The 19689-nt window shown below is 37.1% G+C and overlaps 1 protein-coding gene across 1 annotated transcript; it reads right to left on the bottom strand.

The window, feature by feature from the left end:
• Positions 1-9398: 9398 nt before the first annotated feature.
• LOC311096965 (uncharacterized protein) lies at positions 9399-19041 on the bottom strand. Its single transcript, XM_084136440.1, has 4 exons — positions 18910-19041; positions 17905-18024; positions 10754-10873; positions 9399-10427 (listed from the first exon to the last, which is right to left on the bottom strand). The coding sequence occupies exons 2-4, from the start codon at positions 17960-17962 to the stop codon at positions 9754-9756; spliced, it is 852 nt and encodes a 283-aa protein (XP_083992566.1). The 5' UTR covers positions 17963-18024; positions 18910-19041; the 3' UTR covers positions 9399-9753.
• Positions 19042-19689: the final 648 nt, after the last annotated feature.

Here is a 19689-nt window from a genome sequence, read left to right as displayed (position 1 = left end):
TCGAAATATGAAGTCATCCGCTGACAAAAGGAAAGATATGTCGCGTGTTTCGCGGCAATCTGACAAGATGGACTTTCACAACTATGTGTCTGTGGAAGAAACTTTGCCTGGGGCCAAAACACCACTTCCAGATAGCCCAGCTAACCCTCCATCCAAGAAGGGCAAAACAGATGATGATATCTCCTCTGTTGTTTCGACGCTCTCCACCTTGATTAACACTCGCTCTGACACCTTAGAGAAAATGGTGAGTGAAAATGCCCTAAAAATTGAAGGTTTAAAAAAAACAGTGGACTTCGTATGTGCTGAACTAAACGACATCAAAGGCCAAGTCAGTCACGTTGAGAAAAGATTGAACACTGAAGAGAAGAAGATGGGATTCTGTGAACAACGTCTCACTGATTTGGAAAGATACTCCCGTCGCTGGAATCTACGCTTACACGGTGTTACTGAGAAGGAAGGAGAGGATGTAAGAGCGGAATCCATCCGTATCTGTGAAGCCACTTTCCCTGAGGGAAGAAGCAGCCTAGCAGACAAAATCGACACAGTTCACCGCATTGGAAGAAGGCTCCAGAATAGCTCACGACCGCGATCGATCATCATTCAATTTTCTTCGCGAGTTACGAGAGACGGTGTGTGGAAGGCAGCGAGGACGTCGGAGTTTCTTCGCTCCAATCAACTTCGCTTCACTGAGGATCTCATCGCGACTGATCGAGAAAGAAGACAGCTGCTTTGGCCTGCTGTAGATAAGGCTCGAAAGGAGGGAAAGAAAGCTCACTTCATTGGAGGTCGCGCCTTTGTTGATGGATCTGAAATTCATCCACCTTAAGTATGGTTAACCAGTTTATTTTTAGTGGGTGTAACAGATTTCATTTTAAGAAAGCTCACTAACTTGATTGACTGAGTTCATGCCGAAGATTTACCCGACACTATTAGTCAGCTACTGATGCACTTTTTTTTCCTTGAGGGTTCTACTACTGGTATTTTTGTTATTTCTCTTGTTCTGTTCTTTTGAATGTCTATTTCAATTGTTTCTCTCAATGCCAGGGGGTTGCGTGACAATGTAAAGCGCAAAGCGTTGTTTTTGTATGCTAAATCTTTTAAAACTGACTTTTGTTTTTTCCAGGAGTCTCACTCTGTTTCCAATGACATTTCTTTTTGGAAAAGCCAATGGGGCAATGAGGTTTGGATGGCTCATGGTTCAGAACATTCTGCTGGTGTTATGATAGTGAAAAACCATTTTGCAGGTTCAGTGTTACAGAGTTATTTAGATCCTATGGGACACTTTCTTATTTTGGTAATTTGTATTAATAATATATTTGTTTTATTGGTAAACATTTATGGGTATAATACCTCTAGAGAAAATGACTTGTTACTTGATGAGATAGGAGACAACATTTTATTATGGTCTAATAAATTTCCTGATGCTGTAATTTGTATTGGTGGAGATTTTAATATCACTCCTGATAATAATCTTGATAGATTTCCTCCTAGGCAGTCTACTTCTCCTAATTTAAAATTGAAAATGTTCATGGAGAAGTTGGATTTAGTCGATATTTGGAGGGAGAAGTTTCCAAATACTAAATCTTATACATGGGGTAACAAGAATCGCTCAAGACTTTCTCGTTTAGATTATTGGCTTGTACCATACTCTTTCAAAGATTATAATGTTTCGGTTAGTATTCTTCCCTCTCCCTTAACGGACCACCACACTATTCTTCTTTCTACTCCTCTATCCACAGGACACTCAAATATAAATTCCAGAGCCTCTTATTGGAAAATGAATTCATCTGTACTTAAGCATGATGATTTGAAAAAAAGAATTTCCTTTCTGATTCGATATTACTGGGTGAAAGCTTCTTCTGAAAATAAATTTAGCTTAAATTGGGATTTGTTAAAATATGAAGTAGGAATATGTATTAGACATTTTAGCAGCAATTTGGCAAAACAGAGAAGGTATGAAGAAGAGAAGGTCATATCAAAGATCATAACACTTCAGAGCAAAATTCAGGTAAACTTATCCGAAACTGATTTATCAGAACTTGCAGAGCTCCAATCTAAATTAGACAATATTTATAAATACAAAGCTGAAGGCTCTTATGTTCGTTCAAGGAGGAATTGGCTAGAACAAGGTGAACAGAGCTCTGCTTATTTTTTTAGAATGGAAAAACACAACTCTAGGAATCTTTCTATTAGTTCTCTGCAAATCAATGGCATGTTGACAGATAATTCTAAGGATATTGCATCTTTTTGTAGTAACTTCTATTCAAAACTATATACATCTAATTACTGTAACGACTCAGCCTCCCTTTTTTTTCAGTCATTAAAGGAGGTTAAATCTATATCTAAAGATGAGCAGCTTGCCTGAGATAAAACTATAACAATCACTGAAGTAATTGAGGGGATTGAGGGCCTTAAAAATAACAAATCTCCTGGAACCGATGGCCTAACGGCCGAGTTTTATAAAAGCTTTGCTGAAGAATTGGCACCGTTCCTGCTAAATATGTTTTTGGAGAGTATTCAGTCAGAAACTTTGCCTTCTAGCTTAACTCAAGGGCTTTTAACTCTGATACCTAAACCTAAAAAAGATACAACATTGATAGATAATTGGCGACCCATCTGTCTTCTTAATAATGATTATAAAATATTAGCTTGGGCTTTGGCCAAAAGACTTAAGTGTGTTCTGAGTTCAGTTATTGATGAGACTCAATCAGGATTTATGCCAAAAAGACATATAGCAAACAATATCCGACTTGTTCTAGATTTATTAGACTATAGCGAATTAGTTGATGATGACAGTCTTATTCTTTTTGTAGATTTTTACAAAGCTTTTGACTCTCTTGAACACGAGTTTATTTTTCTAGCTCTCCAAAAGCTTGGGTTTGGTGATCCATTCTGCAAGTTTATAAGAACTCTTTATAATAATGCCAACTGTTCCATCAACCTTAAATCAGGTACCTCGCCTAGATTTCAATTGTCAAGAGGAGTTCGTCAGGGCTGCCCTATATCCCCTTATTTATTTCTTGTGGCTGCACAACTTCTCTCCTCCTTTCTTCTGAGTACTCATCTGCAAGGTATTACTATTGCCAACAAACATATTCTTATTAGCCAGCTAGCTGACGACACTACCCTGTTCTTAAAAGATGAATTACAGATTCCGATTGCAATCCAACACATTCAATTTTTCTCCAAAGCTTCCGGTTTAAACTTAAATCTTAATAAATGTGAGTTGTTAGCTATTAAAACCTGTCCTTCTCTTTCTCTTTATGGTATTCCAGTTAAGTCACAAGTGACCTATCTGGGTATATCCATATGTATGGATGACAAAGTTAGATGCAGACTGAACTTTGACCCAGTTGTTGAGAAAGCTAAAAGGAAATTCAATTCATGGTTACAGAGAGATTTATCTCTGAGAGGACGAACTCTTATTGCTAAAGCTGAGGGTATCTCAAGAATGACTTACCCTGCTCTCTCCTTATATGTGGATAAAGCTGCATGTGCAGATATTGATAGAATGCTATTTGATTTTCTGTGGAAGCATAAGAGGCATTACGTTAAAAAGTCTGTCGTCATTAATAATTATGATTGTGGTGGTCTAAACTTTCTAGATTTTACTTCTTTAAATAATACTTTCAAGATAAATTGGTTAAAACAGTATTTAACTAACCCTGATTCATTCTGGAATACTCTTCCTAGTCTTGTTTTCTCTAAGGTGGGTGGTCTCCCTTTCCTATTGTTATGTAATTACAATATCACCAAATTGCCCCTTAAATTGTCAAATTTTCATAAACAAGCGCTTTTGGCCTGGCACCTAATTTATAAACACAATTTTAGTCCTCACCGGTACTTTATTTGGAATAATTGTGATATTATCTATAAAAATAAGTCGTTGTTTTTCCCAAACTGGGTTAAAAATAATTTTATTTTGGTTTCTCAATTAATCAATTCTGATGGATACCTGTATTCATATTCAGAGTTTTTGAACAAGTACAATATACCTGTCACTCCACGAGAGTTTGCTATTGTAATGGATGCCATCCCTTATGGAGCAATAACTCTTCTCAGAGATTCAGCTAGATCCCAGATTTCTTTATCAGTTGCTCATCCTTTTGATACAACGATTGGAAATATTTGTTTTTTATCTAACTCTTGTAGCCGGAACAAAAAAATTAGACAGCTATTTCAAAATGAGATTGTTTCTCTCCCATACATTGTGTCGTACTGGAATGGCCAGTTTGTCAATATTTCATGGAAGAAAGTGTGGACTTTGTCATCTAAATATTTAATAACCAATAAGGTTAAGGATGTGTCTTACAAATTACTTCATCTTTTTTATCCTGTGAAGCTTTACTTAAAAAAGATGTTTCCTGATATTGACACTTTATGTTCTTTTTGTGGTGCTGAACACGAATCCATTTCTCATCTCTTCTGGGAATGCACATATACAAGTCTGTTCTGGAAGGATTTTTGTATCTTTGTTCGCACATTTTCATCACAGAGCTTCTCTTTGTTATACAAAGATGTTTTATTTGGTCAGCACAACTTTGATAAAGATGTAAAGGACCAATATTTTTTGATAAACCTATTTATTTTTCTAGCAAAATTCTTTTTACACAAATGTAAATTTCAGGATGCTAAGCCCTACTTTTTTATTTTCTATAAGGAACTTAAATCCTACCTGGACACTCTCAGTACATCCAGCAATTCCAAAGCCCTTAAAACTGTCTCACTGTGTCATTTGCATAATATTCTCCAGAATATATAATTTGTAGCTGTACTCGCAATTGTATTTACCCCTGGCATTGATTTTGTATGTTCTTCGCAATTCAATAAAAAAAAAAAAAAAAAATTCTTTTCTTTCGACTGCCTTCCGCGTGCACGCGCATGACGTTAGTTGATTACGTTGCGGGTAAATTAATTTGTTTAATGAAACCCAATAGCATGACATCATTTGAATTTTCCTGACAAAATGTTGAAAACTAAAAACATTCTCTATAGGCTACTTGGTGTCAGGGAGATCTTTCCTTTTACGGTGCATGTCGCGGATGGCAGTCGAAAGAAATGTCTCGTTATTTGTTAATGACGAAGCTACAAAGGACATTACATAAAACATTTTTAGACTTCATATGAAAAATAGACTTCACAAATTAAAAAAATAATTAAACACCAGAGCAGAAGGTTGCCTTGAAATTATTATTATTTTGACACCTTCGGTCAATCTATTATCATGATGGTTCTTTATTCCAAACAATAGCCTATATCTTTAATAAAATAGGTGGCCTTCTTTTCCAACTTTCATCAACAATACATTTATTTTTTTTTATTTTTTTTTGGAAAATGTTTTAATTGCATCATATCTGAGTTAGATGATTCTGGCAATATTCCAACTTATGAACAATTTATGAATCTCCACGGCTTTCCAGTTCCACCAAAATAATATAATATCTTGATAAAAGCTATTTAGGTTTAGTCCAACCTATTAAAAATCAACCAATTTAAAATGGCTTTGAAGTTGCTTGTTTTCATCAGCTCCATTGGGTCTAAAATAAACATAACATTTTCAGGAGAAAAGAGAACAACAATAATTTTTTCAGTTTTCATCTTAATGTTCCTCATCAGTCATTAAAGAGAATGAAGGAAAACACCAACCTATTTGTTCCTCTGTATCTTCATCTTTTATTCTGCAGGGTTCTTCCTTAATCTCCATCTTTACAATAGTATGTCCGTAGTTTCTCCTGGAGTAATTCCTCCTGCTTGCTGCTTCTTCTCCTGTGGGAAGATGGGAATATTCCCAGCATTTAAACTCTCATGAACGGCTGTGGGAGCTTCACTGACTGAAGGAGTGAATTGTGGTCGTTGTTGCTCATTTAGCAGATGATCTTCACACAATCACTCTCAATTATCCAGGTGCAAATATTTTGCTCAAATAGTCATTCAAAAACAATTGTATTATTTCAGTTTTTTTACTTTAACTTCTATATCATCAAGCTGATTTTTGCTTGTTCACACTACGATCCGAACTCCGAAGCATGGTCTGTGAGATGTGATCTCGCTGTGATCCGAAGTGAACTCACGGCTCGGTCTGAATTGGGCACATAGGGGAGACCGGGGACAGTTGCAACATGGGGATGGTTGCAACATGTCATTTTTCTCCAATCAGAAACAAGCTAGAGTGATGACACTCATACTGCACATGTTAGACCCTCCCCCCACCAAGAAGACAGACATATTTAACCTCTGCTGCATTTATTGAACAAAACTTGTTCTGGAGGTATGAAAGTAAATTTTTTCATGAGATATATTTTTTGTCATACTGTCCAGACATTTTGTATGAATTAATCAAAACTTACATAGTTTGAATTATTGTTTTCTTGACTTCTAAGTGACATGGTTAGCATGTGTCAGATCAGTGTGTCTATAGCAGGCACATGATGTTCTGTCATGGCTGATAGGGTCTGGGGACGGTTGCAACAAGTTATAAATTGCATGTTTAATAAAGGTTTGTTGCATTGCAAATTGTTCAATTTTCCTGTCTGACACTGAAATATGGAGAGATTGAATAGCATCTGTAACTCCTGCACACTGAATCTATAGGCCTATGTTCTACACATAAACAAACAAAACTCAAAACTGTTATTTGATAAATATGACTAAATAAATAAATTATAGGCTACAATAATATTATTGAAATAAATTATACTATAATATTATAGTTGGCCTAAAACAGTTTATATTTTCTGAATTATATGCTCATTGAGACAAAAAGCTAAAATTAATTAGAGAAATTTAAGGTATTTTTAACGTGTTGCAATCGTCCCTGGGTTGTGTTGCAACTGACCCCAACCCATCTGACTTCTTCCATTCAAATAAATACTGTGAACGTTATGTCATATATAATCATCTTTAAATGGTATGGGTAATTAGCAGACAGATGCAAGTTTAATATATACAAATTTGGTTGGTCTAGTCCAAATAGTCTCTGAGTAACAGAGAGAAATGCAAAAAGTGTTGCAACTGTCCCCGGTCTCCCCTACACGGAGCGCCGCGGTCCGAAGTCCACGGCACAAACTGGAGAGACGCGAGCCATTATTCCATGGATTTTTCTGAGCAGGGATGCGAGCGCTGCAGCTCGTGGGGATTCAAAGTATGTTTTGATCAAAACAATTAAAAGACAGGCCTGTCACCTGGTGTTTTACAATCAAAGATGCCACTGTCTCCTATCATAAAATCCCCTGATCTGAAGCCTTCCTGTCTGGAAGGGAGACTCCAAAATCTGACCATTTTGACACTTAACAGGGACCAGGCTGTAAGATCAATATAATTAGATGTTTATGTGTCTTCAGGAAAAAGTCAGGGGTCAAAACAACATTTTTAAAACATTTTATATAGCCTACTTATCCATTGATTGTTATGATAAGCTAAATCATCATTCCTTCCTGGGGGAGCGGTCCTCCATCCTGTTTTTGGACAACCCAAAAATGACACCTCAATTCTGACGCCTTTTGAAGATCAGATTTCTTTTTCTAATATTTACACTTAGAACACATTATTAGAACACCCTTTGACTTTATGAATACACAAAAATGACAGCTTAAAAGATAATGTAATGTGCATTGTAAATGTCAGTAAGTTATCTTTTTTACTCTTTTTTTTTTTGTTAAAAAAATGATTTAAAGGCTGAAATATGTGAGGTTTATCTTTTTTATATATATATATATATTTTTTTTTTTAACTTTATTTGAACTTGTACATGTTAGTAGATAACATGTTGCAAGACACTCCTTTAAAATCTAAAACAGTTTGGATAGCTGTTAATATGAAAGTTATGAGACATTATTTAAGAGATTTAAGTATGAGATTTAAAATGAGTAGCTCTCGGCCAGTTTAATTTTTAGCTCTCAAATGAAAAACACCGTTTACACATCGATTGCAAATTTTTTATTGAAAGTAAAATCTTTAAAATGCAATTATCTAATCATCTGATAAGATTATCAAGTGTCTATATGTTCTTTTATCAATTGTCAGGGTTTGTTTTATGAATGGCTCAGCTAAACAGGCCAATAAGAGACTACTAAATACCATTATTTACTTTTATTTATACTAATGTCTAATTAAAATGTCTACAAATGTATAAAACTGATCAGATATCAGGTAAAACCCACAGACACTTGTTCACTGGCAGTGAACCATTGACATTTTGAAGTGTTTCAAAACAGTTATGATGTAATGAAGCCTCGTTTACTGAAATCACATGACTCTGATAGTTTGATACATGATCCGAACCATTGATTCGGAACAAAAGATTTGTAAAGGTTTCGAAGCTTCATGAAGCAGTGTTTTGAAACTGCCATCACTAATTTCATGTTTATCTTATCATTGACCAAAAGTCAAGTACAATTTTGTTAATCTCTATACACTTGATAGCAGCTGTAAAACAGGTATTTGTATTTTTATTTCTCAAAGTCTAAAATGTACAGAGTTTCTGTGTGATTTCAATGCAACAAAGTCTCTTGAATATGTTCTCAATGCTTCAGCCTCTAAACAGCTGTACTGAAAAAAAATCATGATATTGATTTGTTCATGTTGTGGATGAAGATTTCATGGACTAAATTTGCCACTGATTCACAAATTCTCATATGCACAATTAATGTGATTAATGCAACATAAACTGTAGCATTTCACAGCGACACACTAGTTTTCTGAGCTGTTACTTTGTCCTTTGTCAAACGATCAAACTTCACTACTAATTTTAGCAAATGACACACTTAAATGAAGTCACTCTGTTAAAATTACAGCTTTTGCCAAATCTGAATATCAAATTATGTACTTGTAAGTGATGGACCTGAATATGACCTTTGCTCACTTAGACAACTTTAGACTAGGGCTGTAATCAACCAAAGAAAATCTTGGTCGACTAAAGTCCTGAAATTTTCAACTAAAAATGACGTTAGGGAAAAAAAACGTTAAATTAATTAGCTGCGCACTGTGCGCAGTACTTGGTAGCCTTGTTGTCAGCCTAAATGAATTTCAAATAAACATAAAAAACTAGTAGGCTATTTGCAGTATATTAAATCGTTTTTGACCTAATTATTTTGCACTGACACACGAGTCTGTCGGCTCTGCAGCGTTGCATCACGTGCATCTGCGCGCAACATAGCCTATGATTTCCGAAAATAGTACTATGTTGTCAACTAGTGATATCATCACAAGAACTTTTGAGGAATATGCAACATAATTTAGACAATTGTTTTTGTCATATGTATTATAATAACTGACAGACACTATCATTTCATTGCAACTCGCACAGAGCGAGGCTGAACATGGAGCTCAGCTTCGCGGCTGAGACACGAATAGACTATTAACTTAAAGCTTTTACTCTTAAACACAAAAGGCACGTCCACTATAATAAAAAAAGAATGTTTATTAAACAAACCAGATCAAGTAATAATATTCAGCAAACCTTCTAGTAGCCTACTTTCTTCAATTTGTCTGTCTCTCTTCTCCGGTGGGTTGGGCTAATCCAAAAGAAGTGAAAACAAGGGGGTGTTCTGAAGACAGACTGTTACCTGTGAAACAGGGGTGCTCTGAAAACACCCCCATTAGCAATTAGTGCTTTCCACTTGATGAAATGAACGCGGCAAAAAATAGGTAAAAACTGATTAAATGAATGCGGCAAAAAAATCGACCAATCAGAATTTTGGTCGAGCAAGAACGTATCGACCAAATAATCGACTAATCGACTGGGAGATTACAGCCCTACTTTAGACAATGCTTTTTCTCATGAGTCCATAGACCAGATGATTGGGTGAAACTCTGTCCACAGTGTGAACACTTGTACGGTTTCTCTCCAGTATGAACTCTCTCATGATCTTTTAAGGATCCTGACAGAGCGAAACTCTTTTCACAGTGTGAACACTTGTACGGTTTCTCTCCAGTATGAACTCTCTGGTGTGTTTTTAAGTCGCTGGATCCAGTAAAGGACTTTCCACAGTAAATGCACGTATACGGTTTAACACCAGTATGAATAAGCTCATGCTTTTTTAAATGATCCCGTAGTGAAAAACTCTTTCCACACACAGAACACACATGAGGCTTCACATTTGCATGCATGTTCATGTGTCTTTTCAGGTGCACTTCCAAAACAAATGTCTTGTCACACTGATCACAGCTGAATGATCTTTTTCCTGAGTGAAACAGCAGATGATTTTGGAGACTAGTTGCCCATGGGAAGCTCTTTCCACACTGATGGCATGTGAAGGGTTTCTCTCCAGTGTGGATTCTCATGTGCATCTTCAAGCTTGATTTAGCTGTGAAGCTCCTTCCACACTGAGAGCAGATGAAAGAACATTTCTCTCCTCCTCTTTGAGTGTTTTGTTGAGGTTTCTGAAACGTCTGGCATTTCTCCTCCGCTTCACTTTGTTCCATCAGACCTAAAACATGTTAAATTAGACAATTCAAGATTGAAATAAAATAAATCAACCATGCTCAGGTATTTTATTTGAGGTTATTTATCAGATTTTTATAAAATCTTAGCAACTACTTTAACACTGAAAGATACATTTTCCCTAACTCATCTTAAAATAAACTATAAGACATGTAAATACAACAAATGCATCTAGAATACATCTTCTAAGACTATAAATGTAAATGTACTCTGTATTTTCATATCTTTTCCTAGTTAATGTTATTTTAGTCTTAATGTTAGTCTTAATATGTCTTGTAGTCTTAATGTCCAGTATCAAGAATGGACACCAACCTGTTTGTTCCTCTGTATCTTCATCTTTTATTCTGCAGGGTTCTTCCTCAAACTCCATCTTTACAATAGTATGTCCGTAGTTTCTCCTGGAGTAATTCATCCTGCTTGCTTCTTCTTCTCCTGTGGGAAGATGGGAATATTCCCCAGCATTTAAACTCTCATGAACGGCTGTGGGAGCTTCACTGACTGAAGGAGTGAATTGTGGTCGTTGTTGCTCATTTAGCCGATGATCTTCACACTTACAATCACTCTCAATTATCATGTTTTCAGTGATTTCGTTTAGAAACAATTCCCTGATTACTGAATTTACAAAAAATGACCAAATTCAAGAGTTTGCATTCACTTGATTCTTCATATTGTGTCGTTACCTGGAGGATCAATGACTGGTTTTGTTTTGTGATAATTATTCAAGAGGCCCTTGTTTGTCCTGAGCAGTTAAACTGTCCACTGTTAAACACTGTTTCATTTATCAGAATGCTGTTCATCGATTTTAGCTCCGCATTTAATACCATCATCCCCCAGCAGCTAGTAAGGAAACTCTCACTACTGGGCCTCAGCACCCCCACCTGCAACTGGATTCTGGACTTCCTGACAGAGAGAGGACAGTCCGTGCGCATCGGCAGCAGAACATCAGGTCCCATCACGCTGAGCACAGGTGCCCCTCAAGGTTGCGTACTCAGCCCACTGCTGTTCACGCTACTCACCCATGACTGCACCACCACTTTTGAATCAAACCTTATTATTTAGTTCGCCAATGACACAACGGTATTGGGCCTCATCGGCGGCGACAACGAAGCACGATACAGAGAGGAGGTGGAACTACTGTTAGGTTGGTGCCACAACAACAACTTAACAACTTAATGTGGATAAAACACAGGAGATGGTTGTTAACTTCCGCAGAAGGCAAGCTGACCATCTCCCTCTGTTCATCAGTGGCTCAGAGGTGGAGAGTCAGAAGGACCAAATTTCTTGGTCTGCATATTTCTGACGACCTCATCTGGTCTATCAACACCAGCACTGTAATGAAGAAGGCACAACAACGCCTGCACTTTCTGCGGAGACTGAAGAGAGCCAGGCTCCCGCCATCCATCCTCACCATCTTTTACAGAGGAACTGTGGAGAACATCCTGACCTACTGTATCACTGTGTGGTTTGGAAACTGTGAAACACACGAATGAAAGTCCCTGCAGCACATAGTGAGTTGAAGATCTGAAAAGATCATAGGGGTCTCCCTACCACCCATCCAAGACATCTTTCAGTCATGCTGTGTGCGAAGAGCTTCTGCCATTATAAAGGACCCCTCCCATCCCTCGCACAGTGTGTTTGTCCCTTTACCATTATGCACTGTCACTTTAATGACTTTCAGCTATGCTTGAATTGCACTATTTTATTGTTTACTGCACTGTAAAAAAGAAAAGTTGACTTAACTTAAAATTATAAGGCAACTTGCTGCACAGATTTTTTTTAGTTGACTCAACTAAAACATCTCTATAGTTGAGTTGACTCAACTATAACATCTCCAGTTGAGTAAACTCTGTTAGTTGAGTCAACTCAAAAAAATCTGTGCAGCATGTTGCCTTATAATTTTAAGTTAAGTCAACTTTTCTTTTTTTACAGTGTGTAATTGTTTACTGTTGCTATGTATTGTGTGTATCAGATGTTGTTGTTGTTTATTCTTGTATTGTTTGCACCTCGGTCTGTATGAAACGAAATTTCGTTCAACTGTATACATGTATACAGTAGAATGACAAAGTTGACTATGACTACTAAATACAAAACAAAATTACTATTTATGATCTATTTTTTTGAAGTTATTAACATTTTCCAAATTCTGCAAAGGATATGTAAACTTATGACCACAACTGTAGCTGATTTTTGTGTTGCTCTTACATGAGATATGGTTCATCACAGAGGCCACTAGATGGCAGCTATAAAACAGTTATTTAAGAAAGACAGTCATTATCTCCAGGAAATTTATATACCAGGAAAGATGATGGCCACAGACCCTGTGCTGAGCGACCACTGATGATCGCTCCCCAGCCTGTGAGAGATGCATCTGTCATAAGTATTACCCGATGACAAGTAGCTTCCAGCAGGGATGGACCCTAGGACAAGAACCAATGTTTCTTCTACACCACCAAGGTACGAAGACACAGCAGGCCAAAGGGTATCACGTTGGACACTGCTGCCATCAGACCCAACAGTCTCTGAAACTGTTTGACAGTGAGTGACTAGCCTAGCTTCAACTTGTTTATGGTTGCGAGGATCGAAAACAATATGGGCAGGAGATAGACGTGCCTGAATCCTCTGCAAATCCCACACCATGCCTGGAAAAGTGGTCCTCTGTGTCAGAGAAAGCACACACTTCTTGGGATTCAGCCTTAACCCCAACTCTTTCATATGGACGAGGAATGTGTGGATGCAGCTCTAGCTCCGCGGCGACTTCAGGGCATTCGCTGCGGAGCTAGAGCTGCATCCACACATTACATCGATCCCGAAAGCAAACCTCAGAAACTTCCTGTGTTGTGGAAGGATGGATACGAGGAAGTATGCGTCTTAGAGATCTATATTGACAAGCCAGTCCTCGGATCTGATTTAAGTAATGATTTGTTTCAATGTTAGCACTTTGAATTTGAAAGTTTTAACCATACAATTTAGTTTGAAGATCTATGATGGGATGCAACCCTTATCCTTTTTTTCTGAACGATAAAGTACCGGCTGTAGAACGCAGAATCTTTCTTAGGTGGAGGAACACGTTCTATGACTGGGTGCCCAATCCTGCTCCTGCCGATCGACTGTCCTGCACAGTTCATCTCCAACCCTAATCAAACACACCTGCCTTTAATTTTCAAGTGATCCCGAAGACCTTAATTGGTTGCTTCAGGTGTGTTTGATTAGGGTTGAAGTTGAACTGTGCAGGACAGTCAATCGGCAGGAGCAGGATTGGGCACCCCTGTTCTATGACCTCCTTCCCCAGGAGAGTTACAACGTCTTTTTCTATTACCAGAGCCTGCTCGAGGCCGACCACTGTGGGAAGAACCCTGTTGAATTGAGGCAGACGAGAACCAGATTAAATTCTGTGGCCTCTTTCTGCTGCAGGACTCACTGAGACACATTCAGCAGAAGTTTCCACGCTGCCAGATGACGAGACTGGCGTCTGGTGTATTGCTAGGCACATCAGCGCCCTGAAGTGGATAACCGGCATGGAACAACAGGGCTGGCTCCTCTAGTAACCTCCACAGATTCGAGCCTCCCAGTGCAACATCCCCGGGCAGAAACGAGAGGTTAACCTAATGGGAAACCAACAGTGGAGGGGTTGGCAGAACGATCCCGAGAGCACCGAGGAGAAACGGGCACTGTATGATGCTGTGTTCACACCAAACACGAATAGAGCGTCTGGCGCAAGTGATTTCAATGTTAAGTCAATGTAAAGTAGGGCTGTCAAAATTGCTCAAAAATGACATTCGAATATTCCCTCTAAAAAACACACGAATATTCAAACTATTCGAACATCTGGTTGCGCATTTTGTCAATAACAGGACAAATAAATACAAAGAGACATAACTACTTGTATAGGTAGTTAATTTAAGTTTAAACATATTTGACAATGTATTACCAACACAAAACCAAGTAAATAAACTAATGGCCAAGACCGCAGACCTCACTCTCTCTCTCTCTCTCTCTCTCTCTCTCTCTCTCTCTCTCGCCCTCGTGCTCACGCTCTCTCTGCGGTTCATAACGGTTTAAATTAACAACAACAATAAGCGTTGAGTGCTGATCAAGAGTTGAGCAATTTAAGGTTGTGACTCTTGTCCCAAATATAGCAGGCTTTATTCATTGATTGAAAAATTTATTAACATTAATTGAAGTTTTACAGTATAGAACCGACATTGAACGCTCCGAGCGAGCTGTGCTGTGGTAAACATGGAACTTTTCTGTTTAACGTTAAATAAAATGAGGCACACAATTCCGAGAAATGTGACAACAAAGAACTTTTACCCTGAGGTTCATAAAAAATAAAGTGCTATTAAAAAAGAAAAAGGCTACTTAGACAGCCGCACCTCTGCTTCCGCGGGCGTGTTTTTCCATATTCGAAATTCACATTCGAATATTAATTTTCACGTTCTAATTTCTGTTTTTTAAAACTATTCGAATATATATTTGAATTTAGAATATTCGTTGACAGCCCTAATGTAAAGATGCATATACATGCGTCTGGAGGTCCTGCAGCGCGAATGATGCGTTTAGCGCGGCGCGGTGGATCATTTGCGGCAGGCGCTTAATTTGCGTCATCCGTGCATCTGCCGCCAATGATTTTATTTGGTGTTTTTTGTGAACAAAAAGTTCAGTTGAAAAATCTGAACTTTGGCGTCTGTTCGCGCCGTGTTAACCAATCAGGAGCCTGCTTGCTGCTGTCATGTGGTGAAGTGACGGGATAAACTCCCGCCCAGAGTCACTCATTCAAAATGGAGTATAGCAATATAACAGTTAACTGAGTATCACTATAAAGTGAGTATATACTAGTGAGTATCACTAGAAAGAGCACCAACAGTGGCATCCGTACCACAGTTTGAAAAACATTGATAGATAGATAGAAAGATATAGTTTTTAATTGATTTTATTGAAAAACATTGATAGAAAAAACTATTTTTTCCCAGCCCTAATGACTATGCCATCTCACAGTCACACTGCTGTAGGGGATCTGCAACCAGAACCGAACAATGTACTAGCTAAGCTAGTCACATCCAAAGCCGTATTTAAAGCCCTTGCATTCTTACTATCCTCCATTACAGTTTGGATGCATGTCTCCAATTCTGAAATCTTTTCTGTCAGCCTATCTATTTCCCTGCTATTTATCGCACATGAAATATATGAACTATTTATCGCATGTGAAACCCCCACCGCTGACAGAGAAGCCAACACTAAACATGTGGCAAGCAGTGCAAGTAACAATAGCAGAAGATCCCATGTCTCGGCGTTATTGTTAGTTGATTCTGAGTTACCACAGTTGTTTGATGTTCACTCCATTAAAGGAATAGTTCACCCACTGATTATTTACTCACCCCCAGACCATCCGAGATGTATTGATCTTTCTTTATTCAGCCGAAAAGAAATTAATGTGTTGGAGGAAAACATTCTAGGATCTTTCTCCATCTACTGTAAGTGAACGCTGCTCACCGTAGACCATTTTTGACGGTCCAAAATCCAAATTTAGGCAGCTTCAAAGTAATCCACATGTCCTAGCTGACAAGGGTCTTCTCTAGTAAAATGATTGGTCATTTTCATAAAGAAATAAAAATGTTTATATTTTTTTATAACTACAAATACATACCTTGGTCCAGCTTGGTTTAATTCAAAATGTCTTGTGTGAAGTATGCACATTGGAAAGGTCAAGTGTGACATAGACTGAACAAAATGAAATCCTGGATTGTTTTCCTTCCATATCCTTAATTTCTCTTCATCTGAAGAAAGAAAAACCTATACATATCTTGGACAATCACGAAACTTTTGGGGTAAACTATTAATTTACATACAACATTATTCTGATGATGAGACTACAAGAATCAAGGCAATAAGTTAATTGTTTAGCTAGATTTTTTTATTTTTTATCTCATCATTGTCTAAAATCTACGTAAAGTACAAGTTCATCACTTTACTATGGAGCCCCTTAAGGGACATGGGATGAAAAAAATATGATGGGAGGAAAAATAATAAATAAATAGACAAATAAAACAAACAAACTAAAGGGAATAAACTAATGTAATAAAACTAAAAATGTAAAATTTAAATGAAGTGCACAATATGGTCAGTGTCTGTGGCAAAAAAAAAAAAAAAAAAAAACTGTTTTACAGCTGCTATCAGTGCTAAAGTACAGAGCCGCTAAGGGGACGTGGTGGTGGGAAAATATGAGATGGGAGATGGGAATATGAATATCGCAAATGTTTTGTGTTTCCCCGAGAAACTTGAATGCAAAATTTCCCTGTTGCATTACCACATACACAGACCATATGCACTTAATTTCATCATCTCTTCCATTTTCAAGTTTTATTCAATAAAAAAAATATATACTACACACTTGATCAATGTTACATTGTTTAACCCCTTTTTATTTCTCAAAGTCTCAAAATGTACAGTTTCTGAGTGATTTCACTATATCAAATTATTTTCTTGAAACAGTGCTTTTTCTTACTCCATAGACTAGATTATTGGGTGAAACTCTTCCCACATGAAGAGCACTGATGCGGCTTCTCTCCAGTGTGAACTCTTTCATGATATTTCAAGAATGATGAATGAGAGAAACTCTGTCCACAGTGTGAGCACTTGTACGGTTACTCTCCAGTATGAATTCTCCCATGAGCTTTCAAGGATTTTAAATGAGAGAAACTCTTTCCACAGTGTGAGCACTTGTACGGTTTCTCTCCAGTATGAACTCTCTGGTGTGACTTTAAGATGCTGGATCTAGTAAAGGTCTTCCCACAGTCAAAGCACATATAAGGTCTCACACCAGTATGAATACGTTCATGCTCTTTTAAAGACTTGCGTTGTAAAAAACTCTTTCCACAAAAAGAACAATTGTGAGGCTTCACACCAGCATGAACATTAAGGTGTTCTCTTAAGCTAGATGAAAAAACAAATGTTTTATCACACTGATCACAGCTGAACGACTTCACTCCAGTGTGAGAGCGCAGATGCTCTTTGAGAAAGCTCTTGCGATTGAAACTCTTTCCACACTGAGAGCATGTGAACGGTTTTTCTCCAGTGTGAATTCTCATGTGCTCATTCAAGCTTCCTTTCTGAACGAAACTATTTCCACACTGAGAGCAGGTGAAAGATCCTTTGACTTCTGTTTTTCCAGCTCGTTTTTGTCTGAAAGTCTTTTCAGTCCTTGAAACAACTTTTTTTTCATTTATAAAACTAGGTTTGTCTTCTTTCACTTCCTTTGGGTCTAAAATCAACAAATTAAATTCCCACAATTCAATTAAAGAAAGACAAATGAGAACAAAATTAATATACAGTAAGTGAGCCTCAATTTAGCACAAATCTAGTTTAGAATCGAGTCTACTAGTATCTAGTTTTAGATATATTGTTATGTGAGTTTTCATCTTAATGTTCCTCATCAGTCATTAAAGAGAATGAAGGAAAACACCAACCTGTTTGTTCCTCTGTATCTTCATCTTTTATTCTGCAGGGTTCTTCCTTAATCTCCATCTTTACAATAGTATGTCAGTAGTTTCTCCTGGAGTAATTCCTCCTGCTTGCTTCTTCTTCTCCTGTGGGAAGATGGGAATATTCCCAGCATTTAAACTCTCATGAACGGCTGTGGGAGCTTCACTGACTGGAGTGAATTGTGGTCGTTGTTGCTCATTTAGCAGATGATTTGACCAGGTGCAAATATTTTGCTCAAATAGTAATTTAAAAACAATTGCATTATTTCAGTTTTTTTACTTTAACTTCTATATCATCAAGCTGAATTTTGCTCTTTCAATGAGATATGGTTAACCTAGATTGTTTTTTTTTGAGATTTATTTTCAAACACTTTCTTGCAACAGAACATCATCCAGACTTTATATAATGACTAACATCAGACGAGTGTTGTGTTTGTCTACTGTAAATAATTCAAATTTATTTAAGTATTTTAGTCATTTTCTTCTCAAAAGTGGTGTTATTATCTATGTGCTCTTTATTTCCATCACTGTTAAACCATCAATTCTTCAATTCAGTTCAGAGAGATTAAAATAATATTGATGAGGGTTTATTGCTGTAATCAGACATCGATTAAACGTGTCTGAAATAAACTAATCTTCTGTTGTTCATATTGTGTTACACCTTGTGTTTACCAGGTTCAATTATCCATTACATAAAATATTGCTAAACACAACAAACAATCTTTACATGTTGTCACGTCAGTAACGAGCTTAAGTGTCAGTGTAATGTACAACATTGGTTCATTTTAGAGTGTTTTAGGGTTTAATAATATCAGAGTTAGATTATTTCAATAACCGCTACGGCTCGTTTATAAGTGTTTTTGATTCACTCAAATGAACCGGCTCTTACGAGTCATTCGCTCGGGAATCAGACGCTAGTCGAGCTCATTGACATGTATAAGTTGACAGATTTAGATTTCTCTCAATAAATAATCAAATAAATGTACTCACAGTCCGGTAAATAACAGATGAGAATCTCTTTCTCTTCATGAATGAACCAAGATGGACTGGACTCAACAACAAGATCACGTGATTGAAATAAAAACAAATGTGGCCATCTGAAGAACATCTTCTTCTTCCAATGGAGTTTTATAGCGGTTGGCAAACCAACTTTCGGTCCATTACCGCCACCAACTGGACTGGAGAGTGAAGAACTAAGCGTGCTGAAATTAACAACTTAAACGGGTGGGGGAGAAGAAGAAAAAAAAGAAAGAAAAAAAATGTGGCCAATTACTTTATTTATTATTACTTCAATTACTTTAAACCAATTAAATTCTCCAGTCTACTCCTATTGCTTTAATATATTTCATATTAGCACTATATCTTGTTCTGCATGCACTTTCAAAAGGCTTTCCATATTAAATGATTCAACACCCAAGTTTCTTACTTCCTTCATATGTTCTAACCTTTCTTTTACATATTTTATACATTTTATTAAAACACGTTCAATTGTTTGTGCCTGATCACAATAATTACATTTATGTTTTCCTTAACAAAGAATGATTTAGTCTAGAGTGCCCTATTCCAATGCGAGAAATAATTGTATCTTATTTTCTATATTCCTAAAAACACTTCTTCCATTTCCTACTTGTTTCTGTATACTATACATATGTCTACCCTTGTTATCACTGTTCCATACTTCGTGCCATTTGTTGTTTATGAATTCTTTAATTTTACCTTTAACCTCTTCTTTGCTCAGTCACTTGAATATTTTATCTCTGTGTGTTTTAC

This window comes from Abramis brama (assembly GCF_963993115.1).
Source record: "Abramis brama genome assembly, chromosome: 15".
Lineage (NCBI taxonomy): Eukaryota > Metazoa > Chordata > Actinopteri > Cypriniformes > Leuciscidae > Abramis > Abramis brama.
The sequence above is the reverse complement of the archived record's forward strand: the minus strand, read 5'-3'. Positions and strand labels throughout refer to the sequence as shown.